Source organism: Puma concolor, chromosome B4 (assembly GCF_028749965.1).
Source record: "Puma concolor isolate L17-30 chromosome B4, mPumCon1.1.hap2, whole genome shotgun sequence".
Lineage (NCBI taxonomy): Eukaryota > Metazoa > Chordata > Mammalia > Carnivora > Felidae > Puma > Puma concolor.
In genome coordinates this window covers 24,427,355-24,454,501 of record NC_141673.1, presented here as the reverse complement: position 1 = coordinate 24,454,501, position 27,147 = coordinate 24,427,355, and the positions used below count along the sequence as shown (strand labels likewise).

The following is a 27,147-nucleotide window of genomic DNA, read 5'->3' as shown; positions in this document are numbered from 1 at the left end:
TAAAACAAGAAAAAAAATCAGAATGTATTATATACAGTAAGCGAAAATGTTTTCTGAAATTTTCATTTCATGATGTTGTTAGATAAATTTTTCAGATTGATTGATCTGCAGCATATGTCTGAATTCATTTACTTGATGGCCAGAGAAACAACCAAGTGATAAGAGTATATCCATTCAGAGAGGATATGAATACAGAAAGATTACATACTTGGGAAATAGAATGTTTACCTAAGCAGCTAGTTTTAAAAAATGGGAAAGAAAGTAAAAAGTTCATTTTGCAAGGTTGTAGAAATATCACATCCATATCAATCTGAGACAGAGTGATCTGTGAAGTTAATGTTATGACTACATATGTGGCTGATAATTAGAGTAACAGGGTTTTATCCATCAACAGTTGTGTCTGACAATTAACATGGAAACATGGACTGCTGTCAGGCAGAGATTACAAGGAGAGCACCAGCTAACAAATTCTGATTTAAATAGGTTGCTTGAGTGATTTTCTTATGACATAAGCAAAGACACAAGAACACACAGTTTTCCCATTTCTTAGTTTGGGGATATTTTTTCCCCTCTTTGATAATAAAAATGTATTATTGGGTCATGATAAAAGGTCATGTAGTTGCTAACATAAATTTCAATTAAAAAGGTGGGAAACACTGACTTGAATAGGCTAGATCTCCTCAGACCTAAGATTTTATCTTTTCAGAGATTACACTGAAATTTGTTTGATGACTTTAATATTGGTGTATTTGGGGGCACCTGGGTGGCTCAGTCAGTTAGGTATCGGACTCTTGATTTCAGCTCAGGTCATAATCTCACACTTCCTGAGATTGAGCCCCATGTTGGCTCTGCACTGAGAGTGGAGCCTGCTTGGGATTCTCTCTCTCCCTCATTCTCTGCCTCTCCCCTGCTCATGCTAACTCTCAAAATAAATTAAGACATTTTAAAAGAAACAAACAAATAAATATTGGTGTATTTGAACATTTATCTACTCACTATCTTGGTTGTTCAGTGTAGAGTTCTGTGTTGAATAAACTGGCTGCAGCTCATGAAACTACAAGATAATAACAATAGTGAATGTAGAGCTTATTGTATTCTAGATGCTCTGCTTATTACTTCACAACAACTCTATGAGGTGGGTACTCTCACTAGCCCCATTTTACGGAAGAGGAAACTGGGACAGGATGGAGAAATGCTAGTCAGCAATGAATCAGGATTGGAGCAATCTGATTCCAAGACTGCACTCCTAAGCATGGTGCTTTGTTGAGTCCTCAGACAGTGGACCTTAGTTGCAGGCGCTTGTAGCCTCTGGATGGGATGGTGATGAAAATTAATATCTGACCTAGGGTGTTAGAGTTTCCAAGGACTTAGACTAGGGTTAAAAATGCAAGTTAATGTCACTTGATTCCCCTACTCAGTCCTCTTCTGTTAATCTAGTATCTGAACTAGAAATGCCAGTAGAAGCTAAGGATGCTGGTGGCAGCAAAGTAAAAATCCTAGGACTAGGGATTTTGATGTAAAATTTTTAGGTAATTCAGAGGGCTAAATATGTTCTATGCCACAATACTCTTTAGGATTAAGTTTATAACTCAGAAAAGTTTAACTTTTTAAAAAGTTTATTTATTTATTTATTTATTTATTTATTTATTTATTTATTTATAGAAAGGGAGAACACGTGCATGCAAGCCGGGGAAGGGCAGAAGAGGGAGAGAGAGAGAATGCCACGTAGGCTCTGTGCTGTGAGCACAGACCCCGACATGGGGGTCCATCCCATAAACTGTGACGTTATGACTTGAGCTGAAACCAAGAGTCAGACACTCAACTGACTGAGCCCCCCAGGTGCCCCAGAGAAGTTTAACTTCTTAAGTATGGGGGTAGAAACTGTATTATCCTATTTAACAAAATTATCTTTAGTAGAATATAGTAGAACCACGTTATAAGCTCTTCACTGGAATTTGGTTACACACTAAGCATCTCTTCGATGATTTCAGTATCTTCCAGAGACAGACACTAAAGAAGCTTCCATGAGCTACCATGTTAATGAACGTCCGGGACACAGGCTTTAAAAATAGTTGTGAAGAATGGCTGAGAGATTTGTACAGCTTAGCTTAAAAAGGTGTAATCACTGGTTGGCACAGTTGGTTGAGCATTTGACTCTTGATTTCAGCTCAGATCATGATCTCATGGTTTGTGGGATCAAGCCCGGTGTTTGGGGTTTTCACTGACAGCATGGAGCCTGCTTGGGATTCTCTCTCTGCCCCTCCCTTGCTCATGCTCTCTTTCTCTCTCTGTCTCTCTCTCAAAATAAATAAATAAACTTAAAAAGAAAGTATAACCACAGCAAAGGCTTGATGGCCTAAATTTATCTTAAGAATGCATCTTAGGTGGCTCCTGAGTAGCTCAGTCAGTTGAGCATCTGACTCTTGGTTTTGGCTTAGGTCATGATCTCACACTTTGTGGGATTGAGCCCTCCATCAGGCTCCACATGACAGTTTGGGATTCTCTCTCCAGCTCTGTCTCTGCCTCTCCCCTGCTAGCTTTATCTCTCTCTCTGTGTCTCTCTCTAAAAATAAATAAACAATAAAAAATATATCTTAGTACCTTTAGTTTTATTCTACCTCATCTTCTTGCTATTTTTTACAATCCACAGTTCCCAGTAGGATGTTCTGGATTGCAAGCCAACCCAGGTTCAGAATGAGACTTGAATTATATTTATTACTTGATCAGACTAAAGGAATACAACTCAGAACTAGCAGGGTGGAGGGGCAATGAAGAATCAGTAGCAGGACCTTTCTTTCATCTCTGAGACCTAATTTGGGGGAATCAAACTACTGCAAAGGCTATTGTGTTGAGTGCAGCTAGGCAGTTCAAAGCATGGTATTCAGAGGCCACAGAAGATTTAGACAGACAAGCATGATCAATGGAAGAAGTCTGGTCAAGCAAAGCACTGAAAACCAAGATTCCATGTGTCAAGTGAAAACACAAAGTTGGATAGAACCTGAAGAGTTCTTGGAGATAAAGTCTATTCAATGTAGAAGCCCAGCCAGTCTGGGAACAAGACATATGGAGCTGCTGCTCCTTTCTGGAGATCCTTAAAGCCTTAGTGTGAGCTAGACTATATATCATGGTCCCAAACAAGCAGACTATGCATTCAAGACAAATTTAGGGGGCGCCTGGGTGGGTCAGTCAGTTGAGTGACCGACTTCGGCTCAGGTCATGATCTCACGGTTTGCGAGTTCAAGCCCCACATTGGGCTCTGTGCTGACAGCTCAGAGCCTGGAGCCTGCTTCTGATTCTGTGTCTCAGAAATAAATAAACGTTAAAAAAAAAGAGAGAAGTTTAGTCTTTCAGGACACCAAAGGAAGAGTTAGGATTCTTGGGAAAACTACCAAGTCATAGTAACCTCATAGAACCTCAATATTTTCAGTGTGGATGTCAGGGACACCATAACTCAGAGATCATACAGATACCCAGGGCTTCCCTCTGAGGTGCCCTGGATTCTGGGTCTTGTTGGCCAAATGACTAATGAGAGCCTGGTGCTGCAGATGAGACCCAAAATTACACCCTGCTTCTGGGAGCTGGGGAAGACAAAGGCTGCATAAATGAAGCAGGGGCCAGCATCTGATAGTCAAGAACCAGCAGCACTGGCATCCCCTGGAGGCTCACTAGACATACAGAATCTCAGGTCTCCAGACCTACCAAATCAGAGCATACATTTTTTTTTTAAAAATTTTTATGGGGCGCCTGGGTGGCTCAGTCGGTTAAGCGTCTGACTTCGGCTCAGGTCACGATCTTGCTGTATGTGAGTTCGAGCCCTGCGTCGGGCTCTGTGCTGACTGCTCAGAGCCTGGAGCCTGTTTCAGATTCTGTGTCTCCCTCTCTCTCTGACCCTCCCCCATTCATGCTCTCTCTCTGTCTCAAAAATAAATAAACATTAAAATTTTTTTTTTTAATTTTTATTAAGTTTCTTTATTTTTGAGAGGCAGAGAGAGAGACAGAGCATGAGTGGGAGAGGGGAAGAGAGAGAGGGAGATGCAGAATCTGAAGTAGGCTCCAGGCTCTGAGCTGTCAGCACAGAGCCCGATGCAGGGCTCAAACTCATGAACTGTGAGATCATGACCTGAGCAGAAGTCAGTCGCCCAACTGACTGAGCCACCCAGGCACCCCAAACATACATTTTATTAATATCTCCCAAGTAATGTATGCACATTTAAGTCTGAGAAGCACTGGGCTAGGTCAGCACTACCAATGCACCTCACAGGTCTAATGATGATTCTCCAAGAAGCTATGCTGCATTGCTGGATTCTATAGTAGGCTCCACTGGAAAGCTTCTCTGACTTCCCTTGGACCACCCAAGTCAAATTTCAGGACTTGAAAGAAACTAAGAGAACATCTATTTGATGCTCTCATTTTGAGGATGAGGAAGCCAAGTCCCATATGAGTACAGTGACTTGACCATTGCCACAACTTATTAGTGACAAAAACATGAATGAGGACCTGAGTCTTCTAGTTCTTTGTATGGATTTCTTTGTAACATGCATATAATAGCTGCTTACTAACCAGTTAATAAAACATTGATTGAGTGCACCCTATATGCCAGGTGTTTTGTTAGGTGATTAAGATACCAGGGTGAGGAAGTTATGAATCAACTCCATCTAGTAGAGGAGGGGCTCTGTCTTCACCCCTTCCTGGGCTGTAAGGGATACCCCATTCAAGATGATTTTAGAATCAGCATTTCTCAGTGTTTGTCAAAGCCACAACACTTCTTTACCATTGAAAAACAAGCCTTTGTGAAAGTGAGTAAGGGAGCATTGGAAATTTCATTGTGGGCATATTGTCTCCTGCAGAATCCAGTCCTGAGTATGTAGGGTTTTATAGACACTTATACCTGAAGAGTGAGGACAAGTTTGAAATAGAACTAAGCGCATGGATTTGATGGGGACAGCCTGGGAGGTCAGATATGAAGCTGGCTTGGGGTTAGCAGTGGGTCTAAAAGAATATGGAGAATGGGGTACCAAACAAGGTAGGGCGAGAAGCCAGGAGTGGTCACGTGGCTCACAGCGACAGCAGTGATGCTCTGAGCACTTCGTGTTGACCCATTGGATCCTCACACGATCCATGGGGATGGGGATTACCACATCTCCATTTTACAAGTGAGGAAGTAGAGGCATAACATTTTCATAATTTGCCCCGATCACACAGCCAGTAAAGTCGGGGAAGCAAACCCAGACACTCTGGCTCCAAAGCCCAGGCTCACAACAAATAGATGCAAGTCAGTTTAGTGTTTTAATGTGTAACTACTGCCTTATTTTATCCAAGTCTGTTTTGATTTCAGACTGTTATACTTTGAAATCAGTTGTGCCACGCTTGGTTAGAAGAGATTTTAAAATTGTACTGCAAAGCCATTGACAAGTGTCAGCCTGAGGAGGGAGAAAGTCATTTTCATTATCAGGGGTTAAATGTAAAGTATGTTATCTATTTAAATTTTTCCACTAACACACTTTGGGGAACTTCATTAGCTCTTAAGAGATATAATGAAAATTTCACAAATATGAAGATATTAATTAACATGTAGCAGGTGCTGCAAGCACTACTAAAAACAGTACAAGATGTCACTCCTGTCCACAGGGACTTTGTATGCTAGCCTGGGAGTCAAGGTTAACAAACACAAAACAAGAGCAAACACCATAAGACAGACTAATCTCTCTGGGACTCATTTCATTTTCATTTCAGAAGTGTTTCATCAAATTTACCATAGTTTGAAAAACCAAATGTGAAAGACTTCTAATGAGTAAAAAGAACATTTCTCTCTCTGTCTAGCTGTCCACATCCCTGAATCCCACCATCAGATACAATTACTTTCAACTCTCAGCTGTCTCTGTTTTTTGGGTCTCCCCCCAACCCATACATCTAAATTACATGCTCACATGATAATTTCTTTAGTGATCAACCTCACACACTACTATGGAAGATGAAAGCTAATGTCAACCTCTTTTTTCCCCCTCAGGTATACTCTTCTCTTCCACACACTCTCTTAAATGAGTTCTTTTTTTTTTTTCAAGTTTACTTATTTATTGAGGGTGGGGGCAGACAAGAGATGGAGAGAGAGAATCCCAATCAGGCTCTGTGCTGTCACAAACTGAGATCATGACCCGAGCCGAAATCAAGAGTTTGGATACATAACCAACTGAGTCACCCAGGTGCCCCTCTCCTAAATGAGTTCTATCAAAATTCTTAAACCCAGAGCCAGTGTTTACATTATGAACGTGTAAATATCACTCACAGCTGAGCCAAATAAGGTACTGTTTCCTTTCTTCCCGACTTCTATCCTGAAGAAAAAACCTGCCTTATTTTTAATTTAGTGTTCTCTGTATTCTAGAATCTCTCATTCTTCCTAAACTTTCAAAGAACTACACAATTCTTCTCTGCATGGTCCAACTCATCAGTTTATCTTAATTCTTTTATTGTCTTCTTCTTCAGAGACATGTTCCAAACTGGATTGATTGCTCTCATGGTTCAGATATCATCATAAGAGCCCACTTGCCATCCTCCTGAGAATTCCCTGGGTCCCATGTTTCTCCCTATCTTGACTTGCTCTCTCCTATTGAATGAACACATTTTACAGCTTTCTGATAAAGGATGTGTTGGAGGTTCTGATTATTAAAAGGACACACCATACAATATATTCCACAAAGTATATTCATGGAAGATTTTGGTAAAGGATAAGTCATGGCGGGATAAAGAAAGCTCAGATAACCATTAGAGAGATCCAAGATGCCTGGGAGCAGTTGCCAGGGTCCTCACTCAGTTGCACAGCACACTTCATCTACAGATCATGAACCACAAAAATATGGTAAGATATCTTGGTCTCAAGAAGGTTGATGTCTTAACTGAGGAGGGGTCTTTCATACCTCTCTATTCTTGTAGTCAAAACCATGTGTGGGACTGGACTCAGTGATAGAAATGAAGAGAACAATAGAATCCAGATGCAAATCATCAATATGTACATATCTACAAGAAAATGCTGACACGATGGCACAGGCTGCCCCATGGGTGTGTTTCAGAATCAAGAACAGGACTGCATTAGTCACTGAGTGGTACATTTCACTCAGCTTTGGCCAAGGGCCAACAATAGTACTACAGTCCCCTGAGATGTTAACCACTTGCAACAGATTGACCCTATACTTACACAGGATATAAGAAAACCTTGAATGTCCAACACAAAGTCATCATTGTATGCTGACGTCATCATTTTCTAGGCATAAAACTCTACATTGAAAATTATTTTCTCTCAAAACATGGGAGACATTGCCCCATTGTTTCTGGCAATCCTGCATTGCTGTTAAGTATGGTCCCATTCTAATGCCTAGTTCTTTCTTTTTCTCTTTCCTGTGGAAGCTTTGGGGATCTTCTTTCCATGCCTTGTGTGCTGAAATTCCATGATGAACCTTGCGGGTCTGTCATCCACTGTGCCCCTTTCAATCTTTCAGTATATTCTTTAGTGCAAGAAGAATTATTTTCTTTGATAATTTCCTCCCTTTGATTATCTCTGTACCTTCTGAAATTATTATTCAGATACTGAATTTATTAGATTATTTTTCTCATCTTTTCTCCCATATTACCTATGTTTTAAAATTTAGGTTTACTTTTGGGGAGATATCTTCAATTTTATATTTCAAACCTTTGTTGATATTTAGTTGTGATCGTATATTTTTTTAGTTCTTAAGAGCTCTTTCTTGTTCTTTGTTCATTTTTAACAGCACTGCGTTCTTGATTCACAGATAAAATATTGTCTTTATTCTCTCTTAAGATATCAATTATGGTTTCATTGAAGTTCTCTTCTGCTCTCTGTCTTATATCTGATTCTTCAAGTTCCTTTCTTATGTTAGTTTTGGTCTCTACCTTTCGTTTCATGTCTAGTGACCCTTGGCTATCCATTCATTTGTGAAGGTGCTACAAGGTGTATCAGGTCAGACTTATTGATTTATAGGCCTCATTGTAGGGTAACTGCAGGAGCCAGAAGTTTCATTGCAGGATGCTGAAATGTCAGTATCTGTAGGTCTTTTCTCTTTGTCTGGTCAGTTTCCTCAAAGAGGATCCTTTTCAACTTCTGTCTGGTTTCCTACATCCCGAGCAGGGGCTGCAGTGGGGTAGGGGATGTCTCTTGTTCAGAACACAGACTTCCACTTAATTCCCATGGTTTCAGTTCTGCATCTCAGCCCTGTACCTAATGTCCCTGACAATAGAGCTCTGATTTAACCTCAGCAGAGAGGAAAATGAAAGGAAGTTTGGCCAGAGAGGAGGCAAGGGAAGTAGGGAAATCTCCTGGTGGCATGGGCTCAGGGAAGGGATAAGAGGGAGGAACATCTCCAGCTCCCAAGCCTTTCTGGGTTCTCAGTCATGTTTGTTGTTGGCAACCCCTCTGAAGGCAGTTAGGACACAGCCTTTCCTCTTTTCTGAGTCCCCCAACACTCTTCTCAGCAATTTCTGTCCTTCAACGTGTTGCTAACATCTCTTGTCTGCTTACCTCCTTTTTGTCTGTCTTTGTGGATTTACGCCTTTCTAAAAAATCCCTGTACTCTTATTTTAGTTTGATTATCAAAGAAACAGAGATAAATGCATGTACTTAATTAGTTGGTTTTGACTGGCAGCTCTGGGCCTCAGCATTCTCATATCTAAAAGGAGGGACTTAGACCAGATCCTCTCTAAGGTTCTATGAATCTCAAATTCTGTGAATTGTGCATTAGACCATAAATAAGTGCTACAATATAAGGAATTAACTTTAAGGATTGTCAAAATTCAAACCGCAGGGAGATTACCAGAGTATGAGTCATTAGGAGAAGTTCCATGTTAGAGGTGGGGACCAGAAAGTTGTGTGTAGGTTGAATAAACAGAAGAGTAAGGGAGCAGCATAAGTGATGCGCAGAAGCAGCTATGACCACTGATGAGAAAGGCGCATATTGAGAAGCAACGAGAAACGAGGTTGGATATTCACCAGGTACACATTTCCAACTTGTAGAGGGCCTTCGCAGGTTGAGATTTAAACTTAATAATTGCAGTAAGAAATGGCACTCTTCAAAAATAATATAATATTATTATCAAATGGCATTTCTTTTCACCTCATAAACTTTGTACAATTCTTGCTCAAATCAGTCCTCTTTAAAGTGAGTTGAAACACAATTGTTTTCTCTTTCAAAGAAAAACTTAAAAAATTTAATGATATTATTTTGAGGCAATGTGTAATTTTAATGTCACATTTTATTCATGTTTTAATTTTCTTATAGGTTTTATTGTTGTATGCATATAACATGAGGCCCCAGAATATTTCAGATGCTGTGCCTAATAGCACTTCTAGCGATGTCTATGTTGGCTCTTTCTGGGTTCCACTGAACAGGCAAGTAATGATGGATTTCCTACAACTCTGCTAATATTTTCCTTAGAACAGACTGTTTTAGTAATATTCAAGGTAAGTCACAGGAGAACTTTTAGAAGACATTTTTAGAAGATCTTCCTTTTAATTAGAGGAGTATGATATTGCAGTGCTTAGGAGTATGAACGCTGAATCCAGCCTGCTTTGGGTCAAATGCCAATCGTGCCCCTTATTCACTTTGCAAACTTGAGCTTGTTACTTAACCTCTCTGTGCTTCAGTCACCCCATCAATGAAGTGGGAATAAGAATAATAGTACTTAGGGTTGTGGAGAAACACTTCCTGACACTTCATAAAGATTTTAGAGAGTACAAGGATATATATTATATTTTGCCTATAATTTGGGGCATATTTAAACATTTTTTAATGCTTATTTATTTTTGAAAGAGAGACAGAGCATGAGAGGGGAAGGGACAGAGAGAGAGGGAGACACAGAATCTGAAGCAGGCTCCAGGCTCTGAACTGTCAGCACAGAGCCTGGTGCAGGGCTCGAACTCACAAGCCTTGAGACCATGACCTGAGCCGAAGTTGGCTACTTAATTGGCTGAGCCACCCAGGCACCCCTGATTTGGGACATATTTAAAAAGTAACATGTGGCTCCGTATTGGGTTGCAAAATTATGGACAAACTCCACGCCCTCCATCGTCCCACCCTTCCCTATTTTACATTGTTCCCCACATCAAAAGCCTCTGCTTCATCCAGGTTGTTTTCCTTTCTCTCCATCAAACAGGGCATGTCTCTAACTTTTGCTCATGCCTTGTTTCTCTCTTCTCCTGTTTCACTTTACCAAATTCCTAGTTGGTTTTTAATTTTTTTCATTGCTTAGTTAATTTAGTTTTGATTCCATTGTTCACCGTCCTTGTGACCTCAACTCCATCGCCTCAGTTGTAAAATGGAAAGAATATCTACTCTGCCTGCCTTTCAGGGTTGTTAAGATCAAGACAGACAACGTATGCATGTCTTCTGAAAGGCCGAAAGCACTGGGCAAATGTCAAGTCTTGTTACTAACCCCTGTGTCTGTCAGTGTCAGCTCTTTGCCCTGTTAGGCACCTAGTAAGTGCTTAGCAAACAGAGACCTGGTTCTTCCCTGAAGAGCCTTGTTCATGCTCCAAGATTTTCATACTGAAGGACTTCTTGGCCTTGCCATAAAAGAGAATAAAACAAGAGATGTTTCAAGAGCTGGCATATTTTCAATTATTCAGCCAATTTTCTTTTTTCCCTTCCCCCCCCCCCTTTTTTTTTGAACTGGCAGAAAATCTAGGCACAGGACATATACCAGCACAGCTAAGCAACAAAGTTATGAAATTATATACTTGCTTTGTGTACATAAATATGGCAAGATATTTTTTTAGAATCACATGATTAAAATGATGATAATTTCTGCAGAGTGGAATGAAATCAAACTGACAGAATTCTTTTTTATTCCAAAAAGTTTGTAATTTGAATGTGTTTATGATCAGTGGTAGGTTTACTCAGGTTAGGGACATGAACCTGTCACTGAGGCCAACACAGAGGAGGGTGTCTGGCAGTGTCTCATCTAACCTGTCCCTTGGGGACACAGTGAAAGCTGCCCATTTCCCTCACCTAGGCTGGCATTGCTTGTATTCTTAGGAGGGCCAGGGTAAGATAGGTACGTGGGGAGTTGCTCTTGTTGACCATCTTTCAGAAGGCAAAGTAAGAATACAAGGGGTCAGAAAAAAATAAGCCAGAGAAGGAACCAGAATAGCCTTCAAATTGGGCAGTCCTCTTGAATCGTTCATTTCATGTCCTAATCTCCAAATTAAGTACTTACAAGGAAAAACATTTTAATTCTTGGCATTTTTCTATAGCAACAAAAGAAAAGATAGTGTTCTCAATACACACGCATAAATGTTTCTGTGTAGTTCTATCCAATTATGTTCTTCTAACCAAGATCCAGTTCCCTGCCTGCTGTCTCTGCTTTCAAGTCTCCTGCCATCCACATTTCTACTTCTGCCCGGGTCCTGCTTCCAGGCCCTGGCAGCCTGGGGGGGGAGAGAGTGCCCGTGAGTCAGTAAATGAGAGCAAAGGCTGTGGGGAGCTGGTCTAGCCTGGATGAGATGATGGATGTTTGTGGGCCAATGTGGGAATTCAAAAGCTGGACTGAGCATTGACACGGACGGGGAGGTCAAGATGTGTATGGGCAAGATGTTGGGCAAATGGGGTCATGAGATGAACCTGAGATGCTAGGTCCTCTGATGCTGCTCCTTGATCAGGGGCCCAGCCACCCCACCCCCCCCACCAGCCTGCTTTTTACAGAGTTAGACCAGGACATTTGTTTTTGAAACAGATAATACAGCTCTGGACATTCACTGACAATCTGAAACCCAAACATCAAAGAACAGTTTATCCTTCCTGCAATTCCATGTATTAGAAGGGGGAGCTACATTATTTTTGAAAGAGAAACGGGAATTATAAGAATTCTTTCTTGGGTATTAGAATGAAGAACAGTGTGTTAGAATATCATCTTTCCTCATGTGGCTTCTCATGGTTAGGAATGTACATAGTTATGTCATTTCATCGGTACAAAATGCTGTGAAGTAGATGAAGCAGGTTTTATTATTCCAGTCTTGCAGTAGGAGGAATGTCAGGGTCAGAGAGGTTAGGTGGCTTGTGCAGGGTCTCATGGCTGATGTGTGTTGGAACCAAGCATGCTTCTCCCAGGTCCTTTGAGTCCTACCTGTTCTCTCTCCAGTGCATCAGGCAGCCTTTCCGCCATTCTTGGAGATGACTGTTTTTTTTTTTTAATGGATGTCTTCCAAGTGAACTTTTAATAACAGATCTTTACATTTTAACCATTGTCCTTTTTTTATAAAAGAGTTTCTTAAACACACTATATAATTTCAGATCCTCTTATGTATAATTAAAGGTACTTTTTCACCTTCTATCATGGTCATCGAGTATTATACCATGCTGCAGATGAGGACCCTGTGGAACATTGGGGAATTGACATTCCTGTGTATGTTTTTGATGTCAGTTTGACTTAATGGATAATTTACTTCTTTCTCATAAAAGTTTCCCTCCTTCCTTGGATGGAGACACCCACACTGACGCACACACACATGCATGCATATATGTGCTGTATCCCATAGCATAGACTCACTGAAGGCCACACAGGTGGCTGTTTGCCTCCTTCAGCTGCTTCAAATGCTTTTTCTTCTCCTGACTCCACTCACCCATTTACCTCTGCCTTCAGAGTATCCACTGTTCACTGGCCTGTGGCCCCAGAAGCTTTCTGTCTTCAGCATAATTGCCGCTGTGTCCTGTGCCTTCCTCCTTGGCTTTTGCTTTTCCTTCTTTCTTGATCCTGCTCCCTGCCCTTTCACCCCTCCCCGCACAATATACTTCATTGTTATGGGCTCATTGATTGGCCTTTGCAAGCCATTGCTAACTTGCCATAATTCTTACCTTCAGGTCAGCAGGGCAGTCATGGCACAGCATTAAGATTTACATAGGAGCAAACCTTTTGTTATTGCCTGGACTTTCTTTGCTCACGTAAATGTTCATTTTCTTTTTTTTTCATCTTAAGCAGTATTTTGGATGTGTGCATTTCTGTCATTGTGCCTTTGCCAGTTTGTCATTTTAAATCTCTCAGAGTATATAACTAGGTCATAAATATTATACGGGTTAGAATTGTTTCTCTTTGCTCATGTTTCTTGAATGAAGGAATTATTGAATGAATGATGTTTGGGAATGCCAGAAACCCCAGTGTTAAATACCTGAGGACTAACTTTACACATATTACAGATTCTGGGAATAAACGAATGCCTTTCTTACCTTTTCAAGTAAAATACATGTGCATCTGTTATTTTTAGGGTCATTTCAATTCATGAGAAACTATCTAATCTTACGCAAATAGCTGAAATATCATTGCCAACAACTCCTGAAATTACTTCAGATGAAAATGTATCCGAAATGCAAGAAATGGAAGAGAAATCAGTTGATAAGGAAATGGAAGTAAGTTATTAAAAATAATGGAAAATTGCATTGCTGTTGTAGCATAGATGTCATTTTATATAATTATTTAAGTGATTTTTTTACTTCATCAAAGCACAACTATGTCACTAATCTTGAACTTTGGTTCTTCTGTTCTCCATTTCTCTATTTAGAGTATCAAATATAATCCAACTTTTTTGGACACGTACGTAGTGCTTCCTTCAAAGCTTTTCTAAACATACCAATTATAAGAATGTGATGGTGAAAGAAAGCAAAGGCAATCTAGAGAAATCACTTAGATACCACTGTGAATCCCAAGAAACAATGCTCCGTAACTTTACATTATTCTTTTACTCTTTATTCTTAAGTCTACTGTTTCAACATTTTTATTATTCAAGAAATGTGTGAAGAAAAGTATCTTTCAGACTTTCTCTATGCATATATGTATTTTTTGAACAACAACAAAAAAGACATTATCTTAATGGTGTATTATTAATTTGATCACACAGTTGGGTGGTTTTTGTGATGATTGATGTATGTGTCTGGAGAAGAGGGTCATTGAGGGTCATTTCTCTTCTACCCTTCCTGAGTTCTGAACCCACTGAGGAATGGGATATAGCAGACGGATAGTGGAAATCAAAATCTCAGCGTCATTAACTGAGAAAGCTGATTGATTGTCGAACATTGCTTTAGGACTGTGACCAAATGAGCTTAGTAGTATCTCACCCCTGAATGAGCCAGACTTGCCCACCTAGTCACACCTGTGTAACCATAGGATTCCCCAGTGCCCTTCTGCCCCTGCCAGGCTCACTGCAGGGAGGAGCAGAGACCAGCAGTCTTGTAGGCAGGGTGCCTCCAAAAATATAAACAAAGATTGCCCAGAAGAGGCTGAGCCCAGCATGTTCTTTTGCTTTTCCCAAACTTACTAATCAGTTAAGTCACTCCACTTTCCTGGCAGTAAATTAGTTTCAAGTCTGAAAGAAGCCAGAAGTGTTCCTCCTCTAGGAGTGGAGTGGCATTTCCTTACGCTCTATGGAAATGAGAGGAGCAGGAACATATTTGTTCTTCCCTAATCACTTGTCCTTTGAATTTCCATTTGCACATTAATCCACTTTCTTGAGTTATAGATTCTGTAGTTATTTTGGCCATTTTAAAAGTCAGACAGCTCTACAAGACTTAGCGAAAAGGGACAATCTCCTACCCAACCTCTTCTCACTCTGCAGTCCTGCTTTGCAGAGGCAACCATTTTCAGCTCTTTCAGCTGTTTCTCTTGTTATTTACTTCCACGTGTATAATAATATGTAGTATCAGTCATGAAAAATGAGGCAGCAAACAGCCTTCAAATCCAAGTGCGTTAACTGGGGCCCTGTTCCATGTCCCCTCAGGCCTGCATCTAGGCTGGTAGCACATCCATCACGTGAAATATCACCAGTCACAGGAGCAGGAGGGAAGAAATGGGGCAAATTGCACATTGGCTCTTAAGGTTTCTGTCATATCACTTCCACTAATATTTCATTGACCAAAGAAGTCACATCCTACAGGCTTGGAAGAAGGAAAACCAGAATTATTGATGAATAGAGCTATTAGCTACAAATAATTATTCTTTTTTCTTTTATGTATCAACTTGAGATAATATCTATTGATTTTGTTGTGGTATATAAGGGTTTAATTCACTTATACTTCTCCCCAACTTCTCCTTTCTCCTTTTCCCAAGTATTGTCATATCACAGATTTTGGTTAAGTCACTATTCAGTATTTACATTATCATGCCCCTGGAAACAATGTTCACAGCCAAGTCAAAGAGTGTACTATGGTTATTTTCTTTTCTTGTATAAGCTTTGATTTTTCTTGTATTTTTTTCTTTAACTTTCTTCTGATCATTACATCACAATTTTCATATGTTCATCCATAGATTTTCACCCAGTTGTTCATGCTTATCAAATAATATCTCAGTTCCTTTTTTTCTTCTTGAAAGCGCCCATCTTTCTGCTCTAGTTGAGGACTGTTTGCCCCCAATGCCTACAGCATACCTCTAAATCTGGGGCCTCCTTTTGCTGCTTTCCTGGTTGAATTCCCAGCCAGTTGGGGCCCAGCTCTGTTTCTCCTCTCTGTAAGTTTGTAGGATCTTTTCTTCATTTTTGATCTGCTGTATCTCATTCCTTAAATCACTTTTTGCTAGTTTAATATTCAATCACAATAACAAAACATTTTTAATTCTTTTTTTAAATTTTTAATGTTTTTTTTTTTTTTTTTTTGAGAGAGAGAGAGACACAATGAAAGCAGGGGAGTGGAAGGGGCAGAGAGAGAGAGAGAGAGAGAGAGAGAGAGAGAGAGAATCTGAAGCAGGTTTCAGGCTCTGAGCTGTCAGCATAGAGCCCATCACCGGGCTCAAACTCACAAACCGTGAGATCATGACCTGAGCCAAAGTCAGACTCTTAACCAACTGAGCCATGCAGGCACCCCAAAACATTTTTAATTCTTAAAGAAAAGTATTGGTATACCTCTTTTTGTCCTATTTCTATTTTTTCTTTCTTTCTTTTTTTTTTTTTTTTTTTGCCATTCTAACCTTTTTTCCCCTTTTTTATTGAAGTCTAGTTGACATACATGTTATGTTAGTTTCAGGTGTAGGTTTAGCTCTTTATTTCCTCATCTATGCACTCATGTGAACGTGTAAAATTTGAGGACTCTCCTGATTCTCAGAGTGTACCTGTTGGCATTTTCAGTCTGAATTTACCAGTAGAGTGAGTGAATCCATTTTTCATTATTGCGAAAGCAACAAGCCCAGCTGTAAGAGGATTCATCAAGAACAGTTAGCCTTTGCAAAATGCCACTTTTCCACACTTGCCTTTCCTCTGCTCTGTGCCCGGATTTATCATAGAACTGATGTCTTAGATTTTGGGTTGCACATCCCAAAGTCTTTTCAGTGTCTTTGTAGGTTACGATATTAATTACCAGATGTTTCTTGATATTACCTATATACTGAGCGCTTATAATAAATCTAATAGATCAGATATCTCAAACCCATGAGATTACATATATTATAAAGTAATAATATAACATACATATTTTCTTTGTTTCAAGTTTTCATTTAAATTCTAGTTGGTTAACATATAGTGTAGAATTTTTATCACTTTGATTCATCACTTACATATAACATCCAGTGCTCATAACAAGTGCCCTCTTTAACACCCATCACCTATTTAGCCTGCCCCCCCACCTCCCCTCCAGCAACCCACAGTTTGTTCTCTATAGTTCAGAGTCTCTCATGGTTTGCCCCCCTCTCTTTTTTCCCCCTGCCCCTATGTTCATGTTTTGTTTCTTAAATTCCACATGCGAATGAAATCATATGGTATTTGTCTTTCTCTGACCAACTTATTTCGCTTCACATAATACACTCTAGCTCCATCCATGGCTTTGCAAATGGCAAGATTTCATTCTTTTTGATGGCTGAGTAATATTCCACTAATATATATCACCTCTTCTTTATCCATTAATTAGTTGATGACCATTTGGGCTCTTCATAATTTGGCTATTGTTGATAATGATGCTATAAACTTCGGGGTAAATGTGCCTTTTCAAATCAGTATTTTTGTATCCTTTGGATAAATACCTAGTAGTGCAATTGTTGGGTTGTGGAGTAGTTCTATTTTTAGCTTTTTGAGGAACCTCCATACTGTTTTCCATAGTGGCTGCACCAGTTTGAATTCCCACCAATGGGGCAAAAGGGTTCCCTTTTCTCTATATCCAAGCCAACACCTGTTGTTTCCTGTGTTAATGTTAGCTATTCTGACAGGTGTGAGGTAGTATCTCATTGTGGTTTCGATTTGTATTTCCCTGATGATGAGTGATGTGGAACATCTCTTCTAACATATGTATTTTTTTTCATATTATGTCTGTTTTCAGGAAGAACTCCACTCTCGTGTCATTTTTGCACTTCTTTTGTAGATCACTTGATTTGGTCACTTAGTTTTTTGGTCATAGTCCAAACATATCAGATTGCTGTCTTTGAGCCATAGTCTAGAATATTCTTTGCTGAAATTGTCCCTGAGTCCACTTCCATATAATTCATATATGAAAAAAGATTATTTTCTCCTAAACCCATTCATCTTTGCAACTTCTATTGTCTGAGGCAGGAGGGTGAGCATCCATAAGAGCACGAAGTCTAGGTTGTGCTCTGCTACTCAGTTTTACTACCTAGGGTCAGTCACTTACCCTTATCTGGGACTAATGTTCCTCTCATCTCTAAAACTGATCATCTCACTAAAATAGTGCTCTGAGATGGAGAGCCACACCCCTTGGTTGGAAGGTGAGTCACCAGAATTTCCGTGGGGTCTGATGTGGGAATCAAATTTATTACAATGAGCCTGGCATCTCAGTAAAGAGGTTGACTATGAATATAAGAAAATACCAAATAAATGGGGATAAGAGAGAGCGTTTGAATGTAAGCAGAGGGAGGAAATCCAGAGTCTCTTTAACCAGAGTTTGTGGCTTGCTTTCTTGTCCTGACTAGAATGGTATATGTCAGTGGATCAGTCCTTGAGTAAAACAGACTACTTTCAGTAATGATGTTCTGTGTATCTTTGAGTTTGTCTTGTTCCTTAACTTAGAAAATGTTTCTTCAGCTTTAAGGAGGGCATTTTTAAATATGTTTCAGTTCTGTTGGTTCTCTATATAAGAGAATGTCATCAAATGGAAGACAAACTAATATCTGTTTAGATGAACTGGCAAACAGATTAGTTCAGAACACTTGAAAAGTTGAGAAAAAGAAGGAACATATAAAGTTTTCTTTTTTTTTTTTTCCCAGTATGCTAACTGGCACTTAAAAAAAGGCAGCTATATTCTGTGTTCTAACAAATCCCATTGACTAAATCTGCCAGTTTGTTGTCATGACAACCTTCACTTGGCACTAATTAGAAGTTAACTAGGACACTTGAAGAGATCGATTCTGGTCTGGAATTGGAAAGGATTTTATAACCTCTATAATCTATTATATTTATTTCTATCAAAGTATAGATTTTTGGTGGGTTATTAAATAGAAGGTACCAGAAAATGTACCTTTGGTTGATATGGGGGATAATGAATCTTACTCTCTTTCTTGTTCCTTTCCCTTTTTTACCACCTCCTCCCCCCACCCCCCCCTGCCAAAGCCTGTGGTCTGGAATAAGCTAAGAAATTCAGAACACAGATATTAATTTAAGATGTATCGAGAGGGCTACAGAACAGGTGTTCTAATCACTTCTGGCTTGAAAACTGTATATATTCTTCTAAAATGAACAAAGCTGGCTTAGAATGACTGAGTTATTTTAACCTGTCATTCATAGCTTTAGGGGTGTCTTCAGAGCTTACCAGGGACTTTAAGGCATATGAAAAATGCACACGATCCTGATTTTAAGAGAAAAACATCTTATTTGGAGTGATAGCATACTGATATGAAGAGCCTAAAATATGCTTACCAATTCACCTAAGGTTAGTTCAGCAAACATTTATGGGATGCCTGGATTGTACAAGGCAATTAAAATTAGTATACAGTCAACATATCCCAAATATCAAATTACTATGAAAACAAAGAACAAAATGAAATTGAACATTAGCCTCAATTCACAAATTCTTTTTGAGGAAATATTATATGCAAAATTTTTCCAGGCTTGGGGAGGAGATAAGGACATGCAGAAATCAGTACAATTAGGTCTTTGTCATGGAGGAGATTAATCATTGTATGAGTATGGACGTAGGTACCCAGATGTCATTCATAATGAACGTAGCCATTGGGTGGTCCTCTTTTAGCAAAATGTGTCATTCTAAGAAACATCAATCTGCTGTTCAAAACCATTGAAAATAATCTAAATCTTTATGGGGTCTCTCATAAGAACATTCAAGAGGCAATTCTTTCATAACACAAGGCAAAACTTCTTTTAAACCTTCTTTTCCCCAATTGTCATGTTCTTTAGTATCTTTCCGACATCTGCATGCAACCTTCCAACAAAATACCCCAAAACACCCTGTACTCTTACTGCATTGTTTTGAAGGTTATCTGTTTATGTGTCTCTTCATCTCTCTTTACTGTGACTTCCTTTGCTGGAGGTTTTGTTCATCATCTTATCTCTGATATTTAGCCCAGTGCCTGACACATAGTGCCTCTCCAGTACTTGCTTGGGGAGCTTCTAGTTGAAGACCTGTGGAGGGCACTCATAGCAGACTGAGGATACAGCAAGAGAAGGGGTGTGAAGTCATGGAAGTGAATGTTACATTCAAGGGACGATGAGATGTCTGTTGTGATGGGAGAACAGGGTGAATGTAGTGGGAGATGCGGCTGAAGAGGTGGGTGGAATTAAGTGACTCCTCCTCTCTGACTCACCACATGGTGCTGTAAGAGTCTGTCTCTCCTTTTCTTCCCACTAGACCATCCATTGGCTCCTTAAGGGCTCTCTTTCTGTCTTGTTCATTACCAGTTCATGACACTTAGGCTGCATATGGTAGGTAGGTGCTGAATGAATAAATGGCGAGTGAACTTTGTTCTGTAGGGGAGGGTCATGAAAAGGCAGGGCTGGGTGTGGGGGTTGGGGGAGGGGCAGCACCTGGAAGGGCATCTCATGATCCACTCTGTGATTGGCTGACATAAACTGGTGGCATGTGAAGGAGGGATGAGGGAACCAAGAGTTTGGAGGATGGAAAACAATTTAGGAAGTTTTTTTCCATACAGTAGGTGAAAGAAGATGAGGATTTCAACTAAGTCAGAGTTGGCATGGTTATTTTTGAAGTAACTCAGTAAACCATTCTCCATAGAATCAATAGATGCTCCTTTTTAAGGGAGAAATGGCAAAGATTGAACAAGGGTCACTCTGTGCCCTTCCAGCCCCCTGCCAACCACACACCCACACACCTCTGGCAGCTTTCTGCCTGGGCTGATGAGCTCGAGGCTTCACTTCTGTGGTAGAAAGGTCATGTGAGGCCTCCCACAACCTGATATCCAATCAGCCAATTTTCTATGTGTTTATGTGATTTACTGTAAATAATGCCAAAGAAATAGGATGTTGTTGAGGTGAAATTTCTGTTTGATAAATGTTGAGACAGGTAGTGGAAGGCATTTATCAGGTAATATTGCTGTCTTCATCTGTTATGTGAAATGATTAATGACGTACACAGTCTCATTTTGCTTGATAGCTCTTGATGAAATCATGACAGTAACCCATCATGGCTGTTATTGAAACCTTTCCTATAGGAAGGAAATGTATTTTAACCAGTCCTGAAAACTCAATTAAAAATATAGAAATTAGATAAATATGAGAAGTGTAAGTGTGGAGACAAAAGAGTATCCCCTCGGTCTTAAAGTGGACAAAGAACCTGGGAGGTTCCTCACAGGAAAGCAGTATTCCCCGATCAGTGCTAGTATCCTACTTGCCCTCCATCTTTTTTGGTCCCATTGAAGCTGGCCCACTTCTAGCCGTGATCACTTCCTATCCAAACAGTTTGAGTAACCTCCTGGCTAATTTCTCTTTCTCTTGTCTCTTCTCAGTCTAGTTCACCTTTAAAATATAGCCAGAATTATCTTTTTAAAGCAATTGGATCATTGTTTCCTTAGTCCGGTGTCTCTCGATTTCCTATGCAGTAAAATTCAAATTCGTAACTTTTACATGTCCTATTATAAGTGCACCTCTCCAGCCTTATTTCTCCTCACTCATACTGCCATGCTTCCTATACACACCCGTAGTAAAGACCATATCATATGTTTATGTTCCTTGAATATCCACTGTTCTGTTGCTTACATGCCTTCCTTCTCCTGGAATGTCCTTGTCCCCATTCTCTGTGAAATCCTATTACTCATTTAAGGCTCAGTTCTCATGACCTTCCCTCCAGGAAGTCTTCTCTGTTCCTTATAATTCCTCTCTCCCCCACCCGTAGGTTCCTGTAACCTATTCCTATCCATGCTCTGACCACATTCTACTTGGTATTTTATTTAGATGTGTACGAATCTATTCTTCTCAGCCACTGTACACTTCGTGAGGATAGGGTCTGTTTCTTCATCTTTGTGCTCCACAGCATCTCGAATATATTTGTTAAGTTGTATTCAATTAACTATAGCTTTGGAACTCTGGAATTTGATCTTTTCTATGTTCATGCATTTATTAAAACTTAAGTGTAATATGACTTAGGGCTGTGAATTGCTTCTTTATTTTAAGGTTTTAATCATCACTGGTCAGTCATAATTTAAAAATTAATGTGGGGCGCCTGGATGGCTCAGTCAGTCATGTGTCTGACTTCGACTCAGGTCATGATCTCATGGTCCGTGGGTTTGAGCCCTGCAATGGGCTCTGTGCTGACAGCTTGGAGCCTGGAGGCTGCTTCAGATTCCGTGTCTCTGTCTCTCTCTGCCCCTCCCCTGCCAGTGCTCTGTCTCTCTCTCTGGAAAATAATTAAACATTAAAAAATTATTTAAAAAATAAAAATTAATGGAACTTTATCATTTCCATATTTCTGAATGCTGATACATTTATCTATTAAAGCTCCCATAAAAGTGAATTGTTGCTGGATGCTGACCACATCACAAAGTAGGCATAGTTTATCTCCCACGGCCTTGTAAAGAAAGGCTACTTACACTAGCTCAAGTAAAGTAGGTGTGGGGGGAGGCAGTATGTGGCAGCGTATAAGTAAGCTCATACATAAGGACTGGAAACCAAACACAATGGGCCTCACAGAAAATGGAACTGGTGAGTCGGGAGCCAAGCCTGCGATTACTCGTAGGGTGGGGTGTAAGTTCTCACTCATCCTGTTCCCTTCTCTTACTCATCTTTTCTTTTTTCTTTTTCCTTCTCTTACACATCATACATCTAGTCCAATGGCTGCCTTTTCTGAGTTCGTATCAGGACCTTCAGCTCATATAGTCAGTACTGACTGTAACTCTCTTCTCTTACCCTTCCTTACATGAAATGCTAGAGAATCTGATTGATTCACCACTGCTTATGGGTAGATCAGATGTCCACACATAAACATGGCTGTGTCCATACAGTAGGGGCTGTGGCAGTGTCATCAAAAATGGACAACGTATGATATTAACTCTCGCTTCCTTTTCATTTACTTTTTCCATTTTTTTTTTCTCAATTCTCGGCTATTCTTCTTTGATTAAAATCCCTCTCTGGGGTCTGAATCTCTTCATCTCAGGGTTCTCTTCTCAGAAGAAAAGTGATTTTCCAAAACTTAATTCGGTGTGAATTACCTCACTTGTTATTCTTCTGTAACATATGAATTTTAACAATGAAGTCATGTATTGTTCATAATTAAATCTTATCTGTTGTGATCATCCTGTATCTTTTTAAATAACCTTAATTATTTAAGGAATTGTGATCTCTGAGTCTCTGTAAGTTTTCTCCTGGGGAATTAGGGTTAGGCGATGATGCAAAAAAAAAAAAAAAAAGACAAATGGAATAAATAGTTTATAACTAAAATACAGTAGTTTATCAGTAAGTTCAACCTCACTATATTGTCTTCTTATTTCTAGAACATGATTATTGAATGTTGCTCTGAAATAATAAATCTATTTTTGACTGATAGAGATACAACACCATTGTCTGAGGTACGTATCTTTTGTAAAAATGTATCTGATTCTCTCGCAAGTATTATTGTTGCTATAGAGACAGAAATATAGAAAACAGCTATTATGAAAAGTATCAAGGGCCTAACCCTCCTTAATTAATGTGAAAAAGTGATAAACATGAGTTTATAATAGCATGTTATTTTGGCTAAAAATACTCTTTGTTAAAAAATCAAGTACAGAGAATTATGAAGAAGATAATTTTAAAATAATTTCAAATGTACTATTCAGAGACTAACCAACTATGGGCATTCTCAAAGATATCTCAAGTGTTTTCCATGTAGAGAGAAACTTTAGAATTTTTACATCAATGGGATTATACTGTACATGTATTTGTAGCTTGTTTTTTTTTTTTCTCATTTAACAATAATGCTATGGAGATATTTTTATGTGAAAAGTCTACTTTGTCATGTTTAATGCCTGCATAAAAGTTTCTTTTGTGTATTTGTTGTCAGGCTCTATTTATACAACTAGATTTTTATTCATGGATCTTGAGGTTGGTGGATTCTTGTATATGCATATTTCACCCTTCTGTATTATCTCCTCAGAATTACTTCTTTAGGAGCAAGATTTTGGAGTAAAAAAGTATACATACTTTTTCATTATAGTAGGATATATATATAATATAAAATTTACACTTTTAGCCATTTCTAAGTATACCCTTCAGTGGCATTAAGTACATTCATAATGCTCTGCAGCCAATCCATCTCCAGAAATTTTCATCATTGCAGACATGTTGTACCCATTAAATAATAACTCCTCATTCTCTCTCCCCTGAGCTCCTGATAATCTCTGTTCTACTTTCTACTTCTAGTCTACTACTAGACTACTAGTCTACTACTACTAGTCTACTACTTCTAGTCTACTACTTGCCTATTCTAGATACCTTATCTACATGGAATCATACAATATTGCACCTTTGTGGCTGGCTTATTCCTTTTAGCAGTGTTTTCAAAGTTCATCCTTGTTGTAGCATGTATCGGTATTTCATCCCTTTTTAAGGCTGAATAATATTCCATTCTGTGGATGTACCACATTTGTTTATCCATTCTTTTGTGGATGGTCATTTGAGTTGTTTCTATCTTTTGGCTGCTGTAAACAACGCTGTTATAAACATGGATGTGCAAGTATCTGTTTGAGGCCCTGCTTTTGATTCTTCTGGATATATACTCTCTCTCATCAGCAGTAATTGAGGGGGCCAGTTTACCACACATTCATCTACACATGCCCTCTTCCTCTTTCTAGCCCTCTCTCTTCCCCTTCTCCCTCTTTCTTGTCTTCCTACTTCTCTTTTTTTAGCCATTCTAGGTATGATAAGTAAAAAAAAAGACATTTTCAATTATTTTATATTTATTAATAATATGGTCAAATATAGTTTATATGTTTGTTGGCAGTCAGTGTTTCTCCTTTTGTAAAATAGTACTCACTCATTTAGTCAATCAACAATATTTAGAGTGAACTGTCTATGTGTCAGGAACCCCGTTCTAGGTCCTGGAGAGCCAGCTGTGAACAAGCAGCAAGGACCTCACTCTCTTGGAGCTGACATATTTGTGGAGGGAAAGAGAAAATAATAGTAATAGATCAAGAAGCAGGGTAATTTCAGATTTTTTAAGTGTTATGAAAGAAAGAAAGAGTGATATGTTAGAGTAGGGTCAGCAAACTACAGCCTGTGAGCTATATCTGGCCCACTGCCTGTTTTGTAAATAAAGTTTTATTGGCATACAGCATGGTAATTTGTTTGTTTATGATCTATAGCTGCTATGAGCTATAGCAGCAGAGTTGGGTGGTTTTGACAGAAACCATATGGCACACAAAGCCTAAATTATTTATTTTCTGCCCTTTCCAGAAAAAAAAGTTTGCTAACCCCTGTGATAGAAAGTAACCGGGAATGGGTGACAGGTTAGGTAAGGTGGTCTGGGAAGACCTCTCTTAGGAGATGCCATTTGAGGTAAGACCTACACTGTGTTCCTCCCACTAGATCATCAGCTTCTTGGAGCAGGAGCAGTACTGTCTTAATTTTTGAATACTTACAGTGCTTAGTACAGTGTATTGCTTGGTTACTGTTTCTTAAATTAAATTCCCCTAAGTTTTAAGTATCTGAAATTTAACATTTGCCTTAATTTTTTTTCATTTGGCCATTCATGTCCTTTTCCCATTTTTTTAATGGGAACCTAATTTTGTATTACAGAAATACATAGATTTACCATGGGAGACATTATAATAAAAATCAAGTTTAACCTAATTTTGTGCAAACTGGTTGAAAACAGGTCACAGAAAAAGGAGCTGTTATTTAAGATACATGATTTATTGCATTAACGGGCCTTAGCGTCTGACCGACCTGGGTTGGAATCCTAGCCTTGAGTGTTATTAGTTGTGTGACCCTAGACAAGTTATTTAGCCTCTCTAAGCCTCAGTGTTCTCATACCTGAAGCGGGGGTAATAATGCCAACCCTTCACAACCGTGAGAACTAAAGGAAATCATATATGTTAAGTATCAGAAATAGAGCCTCACATAAATAAATGCTTAGTAATTATTAGCTCTTTAGGTGTCATCATCATTTTCATCCCTACCATGGTCGTGCTTTCCATGTATGAATTCTTCATCCCTGAGTCAACTAATTTCAAACAGATGTTTATGATGCAAATTTGTTTTGAAATATTGATAGAAAGGGAGAGTAATCATGTTAAGGATTACTGGCTGGCTCAGTCAGTGCAGCCTGTGCCTCTTGATCTCGGGGTTGTAAGTTTGAGCCCCACATTGGATGTAGAGATTAAGAAAAATCTTTTAAAAAGAGAGAGAGAGAGAGAGAGAGAGAGAGAGAAGGAAAGAACCAGGAACCATTTTCTTTGTCTGGGATGTAAACCACTATTGAACCCTGGAGGCATTAGGTCAGCCTGCAGGATCCTGACTTGAGGTCCCCACAGTGAAAGGGTCTACCAGTCCAGGAGAAGGGGCCCCCAATTGAACCCCATGCTAATACCTTCACTGAAAGCCAGCCTTACCTAGTAGTGCTTGGGGGAGGTGGGGCATGGGAGTGTCAGAGCTTGTTCCTAAAACCAAATTGTTAGACAAAGAAAATTACATGCCTTAGTGAAGCCATTTTTGTCACTGAGATGAGAGCCTGCTGTGCAATTCGGTTCCTTACTGAACATACGTATTACAGTTGCCTTCGCCTGTACTGCGTCTTCCCGATTAAAACAAATATTGCCACGCGCAGCCTGTGACAAAAACACAGAATAGCAAGAACATGGAGAAAAAAAACGAGTGCTCCATGCCAACCTTCTTAGCGAGTAATCACAGGATATAAATGACCGTTAGGTTTCATTTCTGGTGTATCAACAACAAAGCGATCCTTCCCTTGCCTACATAGGTTCAAATTATTGCAGTTTCCAAGTTGTCAGGTAAGACTCAAACGTAATGCTAAAAATATGCTTTCTGTCCTTGCTGTGACTGACCAAGGGGAGGACTAAATCATTATATACAACTGTCTGCTCATCAGTAATTATTGAGTTCCAACTGCCCTCAGAGCATGGTGTAGTTACTTCTGTTGCTGCAAAAGCAGCATAGGTTAAAGTTCCTGGGTTTGGCTAAATCAAATATTTTCCTGTTGGTTCACATGATACAGTTAAATTTACCATGTGTGTGTGCATGTTTGTGTGTGTGTGTGTGTGTGTGTGTGTGTGTGTGTGTGTACAGAACTGACCGGAGTCATACAGAATCAGTATGGAAGGAAATTCCTAGGAGCAGATCCTGGTTTGAAGGTGGAAAAGGTGATCCTAAGCCAAGAGAGATAAGACACATTGTATGAGAAGATTGCAAATTAGTTTTTCTTGGCTGCATAATTTGGTAGGAGTTCTTTTAGTTCAGGATTTCTAGCTAGACCTAGCATAGTGCCTGGCGAATAATAAGGATAATCATCATTAAAATGCAAATGCTACTACTAGCAACAAGTTTTATCGAGCACATGGCCTGTGCAGTCACTGCCCGGTGTTTTACATACAGTATGTCATTGAATATTACAAGAACTCTGTGAAGTTGGTTACTATTATTATCCCCACATTAGAAATGAAGAAATTAAGCAGCATGTTCAGGATCCTGTACCTTGTAAGTGGAGGAGGCAGGAGTCAAATACAGTTCTGCTTAAATCCAGGAACTGCATGTTTTGCTAAACTACACCC

The 27,147-nt window shown here is 39.4% G+C and overlaps 1 protein-coding gene across 4 annotated transcripts in view; it reads left to right on the top strand.

The window, feature by feature from the left end:
- Positions 1-27,147, top strand: part of CFAP54 (cilia and flagella associated protein 54) — a 307,349-nt gene that overhangs the window by 262,202 nt on the left and 18,000 nt on the right. For 3 of the 4 annotated variants that reach the window (XM_086712589.1, XM_086712590.1, XM_086712588.1), the window contains one exon: positions 9,285-9,428. In XM_086712589.1, the coding sequence (XP_086568715.1) occupies positions 9,285-9,428 (144 nt within the window). Of the gene's footprint in view, positions 1-9,284; positions 9,429-13,261; positions 13,404-22,875; positions 22,951-27,147 lie in introns of those variants that run through there. The other variant, XM_086712592.1, reaches the window with a different exon arrangement.